The 15,917-nt window shown below is 44.7% G+C and overlaps 1 protein-coding gene across 5 annotated transcripts in view; it reads left to right on the top strand.

The window, feature by feature from the left end:
• The first annotated feature begins 3,771 nt into the window (after window positions 1–3,771).
• C7H15orf40 (chromosome 7 C15orf40 homolog) overlaps window positions 3,772–15,917 on the top strand; it is a 58,550-nt gene continuing 46,404 nt past the window's right edge. For 2 of the 5 annotated variants that reach the window (XM_009210811.3, XM_009210813.3), the window contains exons 1-3: window positions 3,773–3,912; window positions 5,049–5,175; window positions 6,733–6,860. In XM_009210811.3, coding sequence (XP_009209075.1) covers window positions 3,799–3,912; window positions 5,049–5,175; window positions 6,733–6,860 — 369 coding nt within the window. In that variant the 5' untranslated portion in view covers window positions 3,773–3,798. Of the gene's footprint in view, window positions 3,913–5,048; window positions 5,176–6,732; window positions 7,005–9,758; window positions 10,821–11,953; window positions 12,145–15,917 lie in introns of those variants that run through there. The other 3 variants (XM_003901323.4, XM_009210812.4, XM_009210809.3) reach the window with 3 other exon arrangements.

Raw genomic sequence — 15,917 nt, 5'->3', positions numbered from 1 at the left:
TGCAAGCTCCGCCTCCGGGGTTTACGTCATTCTCCTGCCCCAGCCTCCTGAGTAGCTGGGACTACAGGTGCCCGCCACCATGCCCGGCTAGTTTTTTGTATTTTTAGTAGAGACGGGGTTTCACCATGTTAGCCAGGATGGTCTCGATCTGCTGACCTCGTGATCCGCCCGCCTCGGCCTCCCAAAGTGCTGGGATTACAGGTGTGAGTCACTGCGCCTGGCCTTTTAAAATTATTTTTAACGTGGGAATAAACTTGTAAGACATTAAAGAGAGCAAGGTCTTCAATGGGATATGTTACATGCAATGTGTTTAAAACGTCCCACTTTTTAGTGCTTCTTCAAACCACTTTAGTATTACTTGCTGTTCTAGTCATCCAGATTCAAGACCTGGAATTGTCCCCCAATTAGAAAAAACACATCCTTCACAAGAAGGATGGTACCTTTGCAGTCCCAGCCCCAACAGCCAGCCCCAGAGCTGCACGGTGTATTTATTCACATACACCTAGTTTATATGCTTTTAAAAATCCCTTTTCCTGTTTCTCCATTGCGAGTTTTTAAGTGGTACTCTATTTAAAACACGATAAAGTGAGTCCTGTAGTTATGCAGCTACTGAGGAAGCTGAGGCAGGAGCGTTGCTTGAATCCAAGAGCATGAGACCAGCCTGAGCAACATGGCAAGATCCTGTCTCAATAAAATGTGAACCACCACAAACATTTACAAGGGGTTTCCTGCCATTTGAATCAGTCTCTGTATTTTCCCTCACCGTTAGGCAGTATGTCTTCCCACTCTGCCTCTCTCTCCCTTCAAGAGGCAGGGATGTGGGCAGGAGCAACAAGTCAGGTGGACATGGGGTGGATGGCTTTTCTCCTCCTTGCTGGTGCGATGAAGTCCTCATACCGCCTACTCCTGACTCACGTGTGGGAAAGGCTGAATGGTTCGCTGCAAGGCACCTCTTCGCTCTCTTCACCCATCTAGCCAGATGCCATCATAACTCACCTTCACAGATGTCCCCTTTATTTCCATGACAACTGCCAAATCTCTAATTGAGGCTGACGTGACTTCACCCAAAGCAGATTCTACAAATGACTGCTATATAATGCTGGTTTTGCTTTTGTGCCTCAATTCTTAACTGATTTCAAAGAAGGGAAATACAGTTTTGGTTTAACACCTGGCTCACTTTCTTCTGCTCAAGCCTTTATACTGCATGGCCTCAGTGGCCATGTGGACAACCCAGCCACACCTAGGTTTCCAGTTTCTTCTTTACCTCAAGCAAACTTCACCATTCCTTATCATGGCCACACCGTATACCCTATCATGATGTGGAACTGCTCTACATCTGAAATAGTAAATTCAGACAGCCCACTCTTTGGCCACAACATTTGGTGTTTCTTCCAGCTCTCACATTCCAGTTACACCCGTTACTGAACCTGAAGACTGCAGCCCCTTGTCCTCTCTATTCTTTTCTCCTTCCTTCTCTACCCAGTTAGACTCTATTTTTGGTCTCCCTCAACCCCTCTCCACCTTTGGTCTTTAATCACTTTAACAATTTCATCAATAACCTTCAACACACTTATATATACCTAAATCAATCCAGTTGTCTGCCTTACCTTCAACTTCCTGACTCCTTTGGTAGTAGCACTGGGGCCAAAAAAAGAAATTTTAATTAAAAAAAAAACAAAAAAAAAACAAAAAAAAAACTTCTTAGCTAGTTAATCCAGGCATTTAAAGTAATGTAACTATAGGCCAGGCGCTAGCTCACACCTGTAATCCTAGCACTTTGGGAGGCCAAAGCGGGTGGATTGCCTGAGCTCAGGAGTTCGAGACCAGCCTGAGCAAAATGGCGAAACGCCTGTCTCTACTAAAAACAAAAAAAATGGGCGTGGTTGCGTGCGCCTATAGTCCCCTACTCTGGAGGCTGAGGCAGGGAGAATTGCTTGAACTCAGGAGGCGGAGGTTGCAGTGAGCCGAGATCCTGCCACTGCACTCCAACCTGGGCGACAGGCTTTTCCCATCCCCCTGACTCTTTCTCAAAAATAAATAAAATAAAATAATGTAACTATAAATTGGGATCATGAGGAGTTCATGGTCTTCCTTAACTGTCTACTGCTGAGTGAGTTGCAATAGTCAGCCCTTTGCCAGTCTCGAGTGTCCCAATGTAAAGCTGTTCCACTTTGCTCACACCTTCAACACCTTCCCCGCCCTTAGTTAATGAAAGAAATTCCACCTCCCATCACCAAACCTATAAACATAGCTACATGTCCATCTAAGCTTTCCCTTAGGAAAGAGGGAGTGTCTAAGACCTCCTGTAGTGAAGTCAGTCTCTACTTGAGCTCAGATCCTACCTCTTCAGGAACCGCCCTCTGCTGTAACCTCTCCTCTCCTTGCTCTTTCCTACCAATCTTCAAATATGGTAAAAATAAGTATCTGAATGTCATGTGCCCCTTCAGATACCAATTGCTCCTTCACAGTGAAGTCGCTGGATTATTCTCTACAATTATCTCCATTTCCTTCTCTCCACTGAAACTGCTCTAGCCCAGGTCACCAACACTGACCTGATTTCTAAATCTTGTGGCCACTTCTCAGTCGTTACATGTGACATGCTCTCTCTGGAGCATTCATCACTGTTGATATTCCCTCTTGAAGCGCGTTTCCTTAGTTGCCGTTGCACTGTACTCTTACCTGGTCAATGACTTCTCTACCTGCCCTTGCTGTTCTATCCTGAGCCCTCGTGCTCTTTACACACACTCTCATCCATTTCCATAGCTTCAATTGCCATCTGCTTTCAGAAGATTCCAGAATCTCTATCGCCAGCCTTGATTTCACAAACTTTCAGTTACATATATTCAGTTACCCCTTTAATACTTGTACTTGGATGTCTCGCGGGCATCTCAAACTCATTATGTACAAAGCTGAACTCCTCATCTCGGACTCCCAGACCTGTTCCTTGGACCTCAAACTTGGGCATTTCCTTGACTCTTCCCCCTTATTCGCACATGCAGTCATTCCCAAGTTCTGATGATTCCAGTTCCTGAAGATCCTTGAAATGATCAGCGCTCCACCCTCCCTGCGGTTACTCTAGTTCAGGCCACCCTCTCCCATTTAGGGGGCGGATCTCCCTATTTCTGGCTTTTCCTCTGTCGGCCACAGTGCAGCTGGTGTCTTTCTAAAACAACAAATTGGACTGCTAATCCCTTGCTTGAAAGCCTTCAGTGACTCCATGATCTTGCCTCTGCTGATTTGTTTCATGTCTCGCCATATCACATGTCGCAGTGTATTTCCTTTTCTTTTACATTGTGGGATCCGCTGCGCCTGGCACAAGGTAGGTGAGCCATCGATACGTGGAAGATTCACAAGGGCCAAGCTGGCACGAGGCTCTATATCGACTTGATGGCCACAGGCAGCAGCGTGGGACTCTGCTGCCTGTGGCTTGGCTACGGGAGCGAGAAGACACCTGGCCCTGTGCACTCCTTGCCGCGCTCTCCAATTCTGAGAAGGGACAATACCTTTCTTTCCCTGATTAGGAAAGAACACCAGAGGTGACACACCTTCCCATCAGCTGAGGGGGTGGGCCATGACACGGTGAGGCCCCGGCTCCGCAGTTGCACTTCCTGAGGCCAGTTCCAGAACAAAAGAGGCTTGCGCATGTTCTGGGGGCACGAGGCTCGCTTCCGCCGGCCTTAAGGTGTCGCCGTCGGGCCAGAGCTGATGCGCTGGGCGCTGGGCGCTGGTCGCTGAGGCCGCTCCTGCCAGCTATCTGCGCAAGCGCAGAGGGCTCTTCCGGCGCCTACGCAGGCGGGGATGCTGCGGTTCCGCAGCGTGCTGAGCCGGCTCCGGTCAACACCCAATACTCGGGGCTCAGCTCGGCTTCCTCTTCGCGCTGAGATGCCTAAGAAGGCTGGTGCGACGACCAAGGCCAGTAGCAGGTCCCTTGGAAGCAGAGGGGTGGGCCTTAGGGCTACTCATTGAGGAGCGCGGGAGAAGCGGGGCCCGAGGATGAGTGGAGGCACTGCCAGCGGCTTGCTGTCTTTCAGTTCCGGGGCTCAAGACAGCCGCTGCCACCCCCAGAGCTACGGCTCCTGCTGCTGTCACCCCGCCTCAGTAGGCTGCGCCGCCGTCCACCCGGTGACTTCTGAGCGCTGGGCCCGGCGGCAGCCGAGCTTTCCTTGGGCTGCGTGTGCTGACCTCTGGCCTCCTCCCCGCACTCCCAGTCCAGCAATTCATGTTCCAGCAGCGGCATGACGCCTGCGCTTCCCCAGGAGGCTGTATTCTGCTTTCTCCTCCCTTACCTTGGCTGATCGCACCCCTTCTGTCAAGAATACATCACTCCCATTTCCACCATCTTTGTATGGCCAACCCAGTCCGTTTCTCAGACTCAGCTCAAGCATTGCCTCTTGCTGGCAGCATCCACCTGTGCCCCAATGCTGAGCTGCCTGTGGGGTAATGTTCTGTGCCTATCTCATCGGTGCCCTTAGCACAGTGTATTATTATTTTGTATGTTCTTTCTCTCTCGCAGTAGTCCGAGCTCCTTGAGAGCAAGGACCATGTACCTTTTCATCTTTACATATCCATTGCCTACATATTTGTTGAAGGAAAGTTCCTAGCACAGCCCCTATCGCATAACAGGCCTTTAAATATCAAGCACTGTTGTTTTTTTCTCCCTTTCCCCCAACACGCACACACACACATTTTCACCAACATTTATTAGCTCCGACTGCATGAGATACAATGATGAATAATAAATGGACCATGCCCCCAAGGAACTGGAAATATAAAGCAGAGGGAGGAACAAGCATTAAAGTTTAGAAGCCAGAGTTAAGTTTTCTTGCAAGGGAGGAAAAAACACTCTTGGGTTGATGGGAACGCTTTGTGGGAAAATTGAGTAGAGCCTTGAAGGTTGTGGGAAAAGCGTTCTAGGTGGCCAGAAGTCCCAGGACACCACTGATTAACCTAATTTGTCTGTTAAGGGTGAAAGGGGGTAGTGGAAGAATCAAATTAAATGTGTGGGAAAGTATTTTGTAACCTGTAAAGTTGCGTGGTTGTCATTTTAGGGGAAAAGCCAGAGCAAGGAACCAGAGAGACCATTTCCTCCCTTAGGTCCTGTGGCAGTTGATCCTAAAGGTTGTGTCACCATAACCATCCATGCAAAACCTGGCTCCAAACAAAATGCTGTAACAGGTATACCTGGACACTGGGGTGGGATCAGGTGTGAATCAGGTGTCTCCTACAGCCTCCCTTTGCTTTGGTTAGCTGAAAGCTTATTCTGTGACAGTTCATTTTTCACATCTGCAGTTAGAGGCTTCTCCATTTTAAAATTCTAGATTCTAATGTAAAGGTGTCTGAAAGTGAATATATCTTTAAATCATGCCAAGTTACATGAAAACCATTGTATATTTTCCTTTTTAAAAATACGGTATTTTAGAAAGGACAGGTATGGAAACTTGTGCATAGTCTAGATTATTCTTAGTTTGTCCTGTTCCAAAACTGGAGACATTGGCCAGAGAAAGAAGAGACATTTTAGTGTAGTTTAACGATCACTGGCCTAAGGAGAGGGAGAAAACTTGAGATCTGAGACCCATGATCAGTTCCTGTGCGAACTTGTTTTAAATCAAAACAGTATAAAACATTCGTGAGCCCAGTTTTTTCATCTGTCAGATGAGATCATTAGACTAAGAGGCCTTCAGGCTATTCTCTGGAGTGCTGGAGGTGCCTCAGGAATCAGCTTTGGGCAAGGGGGAGGCCAGGCAGACAGGGCTGCTGACTAGCTATATTTACATTTGTTTTAAATATTGGGATTCTAGAGAAAACTGGGGGAAAGGGTTTCTAAAGGAGAAAAAAGTTGGAAAACCGTTGCTCTAAATTATTTTGAAGGTCTTTTGCACCTCTAAAGCTCTGTATTTCAAACCATTTTTAGATTTTGAAAGGAAGACCACAAAATTGGTGTGCTAGACCTGGTTTATGCTGATGACCAGGTTAACTTAGCCATACCCTCCTTGGCCAGCATTTTCTAAGTAGTGGGTGTGAACATTATCTACTGTTGGAGTATTATGTTTCATTAGATCTAAAATGGGAGGCTGGGTGCCATGGCTCATTTGTAAAATGGAGATAATAATGGTATTAATATCTTCATAAAGTCATTATAAGGATTAAAGAAGTTAGTATTTGTAAAGCCTTTAACACATTTGTGTGTGCTTAAAATTAGAGTATAGTAAGTGCTCTGTAATTATTTGTTAAGTAAACATTATTAAATTTTAAAAACACTCAGGATATATGTCACATAAGAGGTGAACCTAGTCCAGGGCTCTCATTTTCCTGATGAGGAAACCCTGCACAACTATATACAATCTAGTAAGCTGCCCTGTCCATGCACTTCCTCAGTGACATTGATGAGGCTGAAGGCCATCTATGACTCCCTGCCTGGGGCTTTTCACATACCAAGGTCTATTTCCAGTTGCCTAAATCCAGGATACTCCCCAGGGCTCTGTAAGCCCATCTTGGTCAGCAAGATTGAGTTAATAACTGTTTTCTTCTCTGGATTTATTTCCTGTAATGGTAGGGCCATTTTTATCATGTTCATGTTCCCTTAAATGTGATTAATAATTCATTTCTTCATTCAACAGTTTTTAATTGAAAATTTATGTGCCAGGCAAATGCAAAAATTCTTTTACAAAATGTCCTTGCTTCATGAAGAAAAAGAACTCCTTAAGGATAAAGTCCATACTGTTTTCATTCCAGATTTGACAGCAGAGGCCGTAAATGTAGCTATCGCAGCACCTCCATCAGAGGGAGAGGCTAATGCTGAGCTCTGTCGGTATCTTTCCAAGGTCCTAGAACTCAGGAAGAGTGATGTGGTTTTGGATAAGGTAGGTCTCTCTTTATTTATTTATTTATTTATTTTGAGACAAAATCTTGCTCTGTCGCCCAGGCTGGAGTGCAGTGGCACAATCTTGGCTCACTGCAACCTCCACCTCCTGGGTTCAAGCTATTCTCCTGCCTCAGCTTCCTGAGTAGCTGGGATTATAGGCGCATGCCACCACGCCTGGCTAATTTTTGTATTTTTAATAGAGACAGAGTTTCACCATGTTGGTCAGGCTGGTCTTGTAACTCCTGACCTCAAGTGATCCACCTGCCTCCTCCTCCCGAAGTGCTGGGATTAGAGGTATGAGCCACCATGCCCGGCAGTCTCTCTCTTTTTAAGCATCTTTGATTATTTTATTTCTTTGTTTTGGTTTTGTTTTTGTTTTTGAGACGGAGTCTTGCTCTGTTTTCCAGGCTGGAGTGCGGTGGTGCAATCTTGGTGCACTGCTACCTCTCACTCCCAGATTCGAGCGATTCTCCTGCCTCAGCCTCCCGAGTAGTTGGGATTACAGGCACCTACCACCAGGCCCAGCTAATTTTTGTATTTGTAGTAGAGACAGGGTTTCACCATGTTGGACAGGCTGATCTCAAACGCCTGACCTGAGGTGATTCACCCGCCCCGGTCTCCCAAAGTGCTGGGATTACAGGCGTGAGCCACCGCGCCTGGCCTTATTTTATTTCTTTTTTGAAATGGAGTCTCGCTGTGTTGCCAAAGCTGGAATGCAGTGGCGTGATCTTGGCTCACTGCAACCTCTGCCTCCCGGGTTCAAGCGATTCTTCAGCCTCAGGCCTCCCAGGTAGCTGGGATTACAGGTGCCCCCCACCACACCCAGCTAATTTTTGTATTTTTAGTAGAGACGGGGTTTCACCATGTTGACCAGGCTGGTCTCGAACTCCTGACCTCAACTGATCTGCCCACCTCAGCCTCCCAAAGTGCTGGGATTGCAAGTGTGAACCACCACGTCCAGCCATTTTTGATTATTACACATTAATAATGATTCGTAAAATACTGATTTTTCTGTCTTTTTCAAATAATTGAGAAACTAGTTGTTTATAACTTTTATATTTACTTAATCGCAGAAATCTGTGAATTCTTCTTATTTAGTCTCCTTCATGCCTGCTGCCTTAATCCTTACTGAGACTGTCGCGCTGTGTGCTTATGCTTCTTCACTGCCACTGTTGCCAACATTTTCTCCTTTCTGAAATCATTCCTGAACCTGCTGTCAGATTAATCTTGCTTACCTCTCTCATCCTTTAAGCCATCACCACACTAAACAACCTAAAGCAATTCCTATTGTTAGTCATCTCCATGAATGACTCTGTCAAGTATTGCTAAACCCCCGCTTTGTCCTTGCTCACTAGGAGTAGCTCATTGGGAAGACAGAAGGTTCATATGATGTCATTAATATGGTTTTGTACTAGGGGTGGATATCAAAATCACCTAGGAATGATTTCTAAATACAGATCGCTGGGTATCACTCTAGACTTCTTGAAATAGAATCTGCAGGAGTGGGGCCCAGCCATGTTTATATTTCTTAAAGCTCTACTTGTTTTCCAGTGCTATACTATATAGCTCCTATCCAGATTCCAGCTGGCATTCACAGTCATTGATTAACAAACTGCACCTAAAAATCCAAACCTGTGGCAGGTCATTTCTGATTTTTGTTGAGTGCTCATGCTCTGACATTTGCCTGAAAGGTATTCCCCACTCTTCTGCCTGTTCAAATTCCATTGATCTAAATAAACCGCTTCTCAAATTTAATCTTCTTTAAAGGCTGTGTTTGAAAACAAATCCTTTTTTTTTGAGACGGAGTTTCACTCTTGTTGCCCAGGCTGGAGTGCAATGGCGCAATCTCGGCTTACTGCAACCTCTGCCCCCCGGGTTCAAGTGATTCTCCTGCTTCAGCCTCCCGAGTAGCTGGGATTGGAGGCATGCACCAACACGTCGGCTAATTTTTGTATTTTTAGTAGAGACAGGGTTTCGCTATGTTGGCCAGGCTGGTCTCGAACTCCTGACCTTAAGTGATCCACCCGCCTCGGCTTCCCAAAGTGCTAGCATTACAGGCATGAGCCACCACACCCGGCCAACAAATCCTTTTTAAAGTTGTTTTAAGTGGTTGTGAAATTGTAGCACTTGAATATCTGGCTGCTTTTTGTTTGGAATTTTCAGAAATGTTAACAACATAGAGAATACCAATTTGTTTATATTTATAATTATTTTACTACAAAGTTTTTATAAAATTGCAATATTTATTTATTTTAAAGATGATTTTCATTTTTAACTTAAAGAATTGCTTGAGACTAGAATATTATAAAGATTCTATATTCATTTTTTAGATTTTTTTTTTTGAGATGGAGTCTCGCTCTCTCGCCCAGGCTGGAGTGCAGTGGCACGATCTCAGCTCACTGCAACCTCTGCCTCCTCGGTTCCAGCGATTCTCCTGCCTCAGTCTCCTGAGTAGCTGGGATTACAGGCACACGCCACCACCCCCGGCTAATTTTTGTATTTTTAGTAGAGACAGGGTTTCATCATGTTGGTCAGGCTGGTCTGGAACTCCTGACCTTGTGATCCACCCCCGCCCCCCCGCCCCAGCTTCCCAAAATGCTGGGATTACAGGCATGAGCCACCATGCCCAACCTATTTTTGAGTTTTTAATGTCCAGCTTTTATTATAGAAATTGATGTATGAAGGTAAAAACCCTGGAGAGTTGTTAGTACTAACAAAAGTTTAGTAACAAATGTTAGGAAGAATCTAAGAGACAGTCTTTGATTAGACCCTAAGTAACCAAGAGAAAGTGGTACCTAAGCCATCAGGAGAGCCCATTATACAACTAAGGTCTGCTATCTCTAATAGCATTAGAATGTGCTAAACAATAAAGTATGTTTTTTCTCTTTTGGTCCAGGGTGGTAAATCTCGTGAAAAGGTGGTGAAGCTTTTGGCTTCTACAACTCCAGAAGAGATCTTGGAGAAATTAAAAAAGGAAGCCAGAAAAACATAAAAGCAAGAAATGAGGCCGGGCTCAGTGGCTCATGCCTGTAATCCCAGCACTTTGGGAGGCCGAGGTGGGTGGATCACCTGAGGTCAGGAGTTCGAGACCAGCCTGACCAACATGGTGAAACCCCATCTCTAGGAAAAATACAAAATTAGCTGGAGTGATGGCGCATGCCTGTAATCCCAGTTACTCAGGAGGGTGAGGCAGGAGAATTACTTGAACCCGGGGGGCAGAGGTTGCAGTAAGCCGAGATCACGCCATTGCACTCCAGCTTGGGCAACAAGAGTGAAACTCCCTCCCCCCCAAAAAAAGAAATGAAAAATACATCCTTGAGAAACTTTTTTATTGCTAATGATAAAGAGACTGTTAAATAGAAAAATATACTACATGCATAGAAGAACATGGGGGACATATATAGGTATATATTCGAATAAGACTCCAAAAAGTAGAAATTTAGAAAGTGCTATACATTGAATCAGGTTCTAAAATCCCTAACCCCAAACAGCCTGGAACATGTTACTCTGATTTCATGGCGTTGTAAAATAACAGAGTTGGAAAGAATATTCAAGATGACCTGATTTAACACCTTTCATTCTGTTGCGGGGGGCTTTTGATATCCTATATCCAGAAGTTGAGAGACTTACTCAAGATTGTACCATGCAGGCTGGCAACTAGAACCCAAATCCTTTGACTCCTTGTTGAATGCAGTTTTTCTGGATTGTAAATTAAAAATCATATCTCTACAACGGTTCTGGAATTTGGGGGATTGCCTTCTAATCCAGTTTACAAGTGACAGAAAACCTGTTATGCTGCTTTGTAGTCTTACCTTAGATTTTAAAATGCTAATTTAAATGTAAAATTTTTTTTTTTTTTTTTTTTTTTTTACATCTTTTAAAGACTATTGACCATTTTGTGGAAAAAGTAAAGAAAAATCATGACTTGTAATTAAATGTGAATTACAATTTTTGAGAAGTCACTGAATTTTCTTCTTCCTCAGTAATAACTTTACAATTAGCAAGTTCACTAGTTTTTATGACTCTCCAAAGATCCTTAAGAAAGAGGACTTGGAAGCTATTTTTAGTATTTGTAAAAGCCTGTCAGAAATTACATCTATATTAAAGTTTCAAAAGCTAATAATATATTTTTACATATTCAGGTCAAGTTATAGTAATTTATTAAGGTAAATAACTTAATTTCCTTTGCTGATCAGAAGAGCTGATTTGCAGTTGTGTGCTTTGTCCAGCAAGTACATGAGAAAGATGTATTGATGGACCAAATCATTAAAAACAAAATCCACAAGGAAGACCAATAATAAAAATTCCTGATGGTAGCTGGGCATGGTGGCTCACACCTGTAATCCCAGCACTTTGGGAGGTTGAGGCAGGAGGAACACTTGAGCCCAGGAGTTGGAGACCAGCCTGGGCAACAAAGTGAGACACTGTATCTGTCTCTGTCTCTCTCGATAGACAGACAGATAGAAATTTTATGCATATGTGTATATATATACACATACATATATTTATATATAAGATTATATGTAAGACCTCATATGTAAGAAGTCCAGGCCTGTGTGGTGGCTCACTCCTATAATCGCAGCACTTTGGGAGGCCAAGGCAGGTGGATCACCTGAGGTGAGGAGTTTGAGACCAGCCCGGCCAACATGGTAAAATCTCGTCTCTACTAAAAATATAAAAACTAGCCGGGCGTGGTGGTGGGTGCCTGTAATCCCAGCTACTCAGGAGGCTGAGGCAGGAGAATTGCTTGAACCCAGGAGATGGAAGTTGCAGTGAGCCGACACGGTGCCACTGCACTCCAGCCTCGGCAACAGAGTGAGACTCCGTCTCAAAAAAAAAAAAAAAAAAAAAAGAAAAAATCCCAGACAGTGAAAGAGAAGCGACTCATCTAGTACAACTCTTAACTTGTACCAAATAGGTATCAAGGACAAGAAAAAGGTGGCTTATGTGAGATCACAGTGCACATTAGTGGCAGAGCTTGGTTTAAGCCCAGCTGCTTTGTCTTCTAAACTGTGCCATACACTGCCTGCAAATGTGCTTCTGTTTTACATGGTCTTAAGAGCTTTTCTCACTCTTTCTACACCATTTCAGTGTGTGCCATAAAGCCTTTTTACTTGTGGATTTTACATGGATCACTGTTAGAATGTCATAAAATGATACCATAAAAGATCAACTTTCCTGGCCGGACAGTGGCTCACGCCTGTAATCCCAGCACTTTGGGAGGCCAAGGCGGGTGGATCACCTGAGATCGGGAATTGAGACCAGCCTGACCAACATGGAGAAACCCCGTGTCTACTAAAAATGCAAAAAATTAGCCAGGCGTGGTGGTGCGTGCCTGTAATCGCAGCAACTCAGGAGGCTGAGGTAGGAGAATCACTTGAAACCAGGAGTCAAGGTTGTGGTGAGCTGGGATCGTGCCATTGCACTCCAGCCTGGGCAACAAGAGCGAAACTCCGTCTCAAAAAAAAAAAAGATCAACTTTCCGTAGGGCGTGGTGGCTCATGGGCTCGTGCCTGTAATTCCAGCACTTTGGGAGGCTAGGGTGGGCGGATCACGCGGTCAGGAGATCAAGACCAGCCTGAACAACATGGTGAAATCCCTTCTCTACTACAAATACAAAAATTAGTGGGGCATGGTGGCACATGCTTGTAATCCCAGCTACTCGATAGGCTGGGCAGGAGAATTGCATGTGAACTGGGACCCGGGAGGCAGAGGTTGCAGTGAGCTGAGATCGCACAATTGTGCTCCAGCGTGGGCTACAGAGGGAGACTCCATCTAAAAAAAAAAAAAAAAAAAGAAAGCTTTCTTTCCTTCCCCTCACTTTTCAGCAGTGCCAGTTTCATCCTTAGGCCCACTTGCCTCATGTAGACAAAAGGCCAACCAGGTTTCATATTCATGTATCAACCCCTCCAGTAGGAGAAAAGGCCACTCCAAGGAGCTCTGGTATTTTCCAAAAGCTTTCAGTCAACCTTCCCTTATATCAGCCAAAATCAAGTCACATGAAGTTTCTAAGCTAGCCCCTATGGTCAAGGAATGCCATTCTATAACACAAGTTCCCTAAAGCAGTAACTATAGAGGAAAGAGTTACCCTAATTATTTCAGGCCAATTAAGGCCCATCCTAGAGGTCAGCATACTCAGAAGCAAAGAAGTAGAGAGAGTTGGGTACCTGAATAAAATTGGGAAAAGTACGAAGAGAGGAATGGGTGCTGGATAGGAACCACCAGTTTCTACTATGATAACATGTTTACTTCATTTTAAATGGTGATATTTTAAATGTGGGGACATTTTGCCTAGTAAGTTTTTTTTCTGTGAGAAACATAGCAGTATCTTGTAACAAAGAAGATATGGTGACACTTTGTCATCAAAAACTACTTTGGGGCTGGGCATGGTGGCTCACGCCTGTAATCCCAGCACTTTGGGAGGCCAAGGCGGGTGGATCACCTGAGGTCAGGAGTTCAAGACCAGCCTGGCCAACATGGTGAAACCCTGCCTTTACTAAAACTACAAAAAATAGCTGGGCATGGTGGTACATGACTATAATCCCAGCTACTTGGGAGGCTGAGGCAGGAGAATTGCTTGAACCCGGGAGTCAGAAGCTGCAGGGAGCCGGGATCGCGCCACTGCACTCCAGCCTGGGCGATAGAGCGAGACTCTGTCTCAACAACAACAACAAAACAAACCAGAAACAAAGCAAAACAAAAACTGTTGGAGGTAGGAACTGGCCCAGGGGCTGTATTTCCAGAACATGATTCCCTTTTCCCCCTGCAAACGAGGTAGTCTTTAGCAGTCTAACAAATTGTCTCACATAGGATTATTCCTACTAGTAAGAGATCACAGCTAAGGCTTGGGCACCTTGACCTGCTGTAGAAGCTCAGTTAATGTACTTTTCATCATCTGGGCTGTGGTCTTCCCCTATGAATACTGAAGTAGACCCAGTGACCTAGTGCCCAAGACACAAAATATTCAGCCTCCATAACATTCATTTAATGACATGATTCTAGCTTTGCCCACTCCCATTAATTTCAAGTGAATACTGGCTAGGCAGTCTACATTGACTTGATTACACTGCCTTTCTTGTCTTGTGTTATCCTGAGAATCCCGGATTTGAAGCAGCCCATGAATAAGGTTTGAAAAATATTTATCCAACTATGCTGACATATGATGTTCTAGCACTGCATCTGTCATCTGTCATCCCCACCTTAATAAATGATAATTACTTGTGCAAACATGATGTATTAATCATTTATTATCTTGGGTGCTTACTTGACAGACACTGCTAGGTGCTTTGCCTATACTGTACTTCGACAGAACCTGGGAAAGAAGAGCCTGGCTCATTATGCCCTGGAGGCAGGAGCAGAGATTTCAGACTCAATTTCTGTGAGCCATTCCACACTTTCCTCTCGGTTAGGGGATGGACCGCATCCCCTCTGATGGACCAGAGGATGGAGATGGCATCTTTGCAGTGTTTACAGTTCCGAACACCTAGGCTAGGTGTGGTGGCTTACACCTGTAATCCTAGCACTTTGGGAGGCTGAGGCGGGTGGATCACTTGAAGTCAGGAGTTTGAGACTAGCCTGACCAAATGGCAAAACCTGGTTTCTAAACTAAAAATAAAATACTAGCTGGGCATGGTAGTACATGCCCGTAGTCCCAACTACTTGGGAGGCTGAGGCCTGAGAATCACTTGAACCCAGGAGGTAGAGGTTGCAGTGAGCCAAGATTGTGCCACTGCACTCCAGCCTGAGTGACAGAGATTCCATTTTGAAAAATAAAGTTCCAAACACGTAAATGCTCAAACTTTAGGAGGCAGCTCTCTAGGCTGTGGGCTGTCAGCATCCCCTCCTAGATTCCAGGCATTTGGTTATATAGTTACTTAGCTATAATGCAAAAGATACATTTTAGAACCCATGTGGCACCAAATTCAAATTGTTTTAATGCATGTAACTAGTGACTAAAAACTTAGAATTTCAATTTACATCCAAGAGGTGGCACCGTAACACAACAGCAGAAAGCCATACAAACTTTGAAACTCGATTCCTTTTGTAGTCAACAGCACTATTAGGAAATTTGTTCTGCAGTGCCTGACTACCAGGCTCACATGCTGTGATCCTTCTCGTCTTCTCAGAGCCATTCCTTAAGCTTAGTCCCCTTGTATCTTAAATTTAGCTCAGGCCAGAGTGGTGTTAACTTGGGGCCAGCTGGGTACATGAGAGTCTCAGCCCATTGCCACGGTGGAATCAGCATGGTCTTGAGTTCCTTCCTTAACTCTGCAGGTTTCAGAAGTCCATGTAGCCAGTGTTTCTGAAAATGGATCTGGGCTGGGCAATTGGCAAGGAGCTAATTTCTAATCAAGATGCCAACTTATTAACTTGAGTGAAGAACACACCTGCCAAATAGACTATAGTGGGATCTGCTAGTGAGAACATTCTGTCCCTTTGGGAAGTCTCTTTAAGAGAATCATCATTTGAAGGCTGCTTGGAGAGCTTGGAATCAGAGCTAGGGAAATTAGGGACCAAGGTAAGGGAGCTATGACCATCTATAACTCCCATTTCTGCTGCAGGGATGGACCTATGGTATCAACCAGCCACAGATGATCTTTTGCGACAACACTGGAGATAATGATCCTTCATAGTACAGGAACTCCCTTTTTCTAGGTTGCAGGAAGACCACCTATTTCTACCCACATAGGCATTCCTCAGACAATCCTTATAATTCAGTTATTAAGGGTTTGCATTTTGTGATCCTGTCTGCCTCAGGGTCCATCGGTCCCAAGATAGAGTTTGGGGAGGGAAGAATCCCCAAACTTTGCAGCCACAAGTTACATACTCCCTGGTCATTTCTACAGGAAACTAATCTGTGATATGTTTTTACTATCACAGTGATGTTCAAACTGTTTCAAAGCCTTAGGTTTCCTCAGAGATGCCTAGGGGGATTGGGGCACTGTGGACAATAAGAGAGTGAGTCAAGTCAACAGAAATGCTAGCCTTTAGTTCTCTTCTACAGTCATACTGGGCAGCACGTACACGTGATAGCTGCTCATACCACATGTGGCTA

Source organism: Papio anubis, chromosome 7 (genome assembly GCF_008728515.1).
Source record: "Papio anubis isolate 15944 chromosome 7, Panubis1.0, whole genome shotgun sequence".
Classification (NCBI taxonomy): Eukaryota; Metazoa; Chordata; class Mammalia; order Primates; family Cercopithecidae; genus Papio; species Papio anubis.
This window is presented reverse-complemented; position numbering and strand designations above follow the sequence as displayed.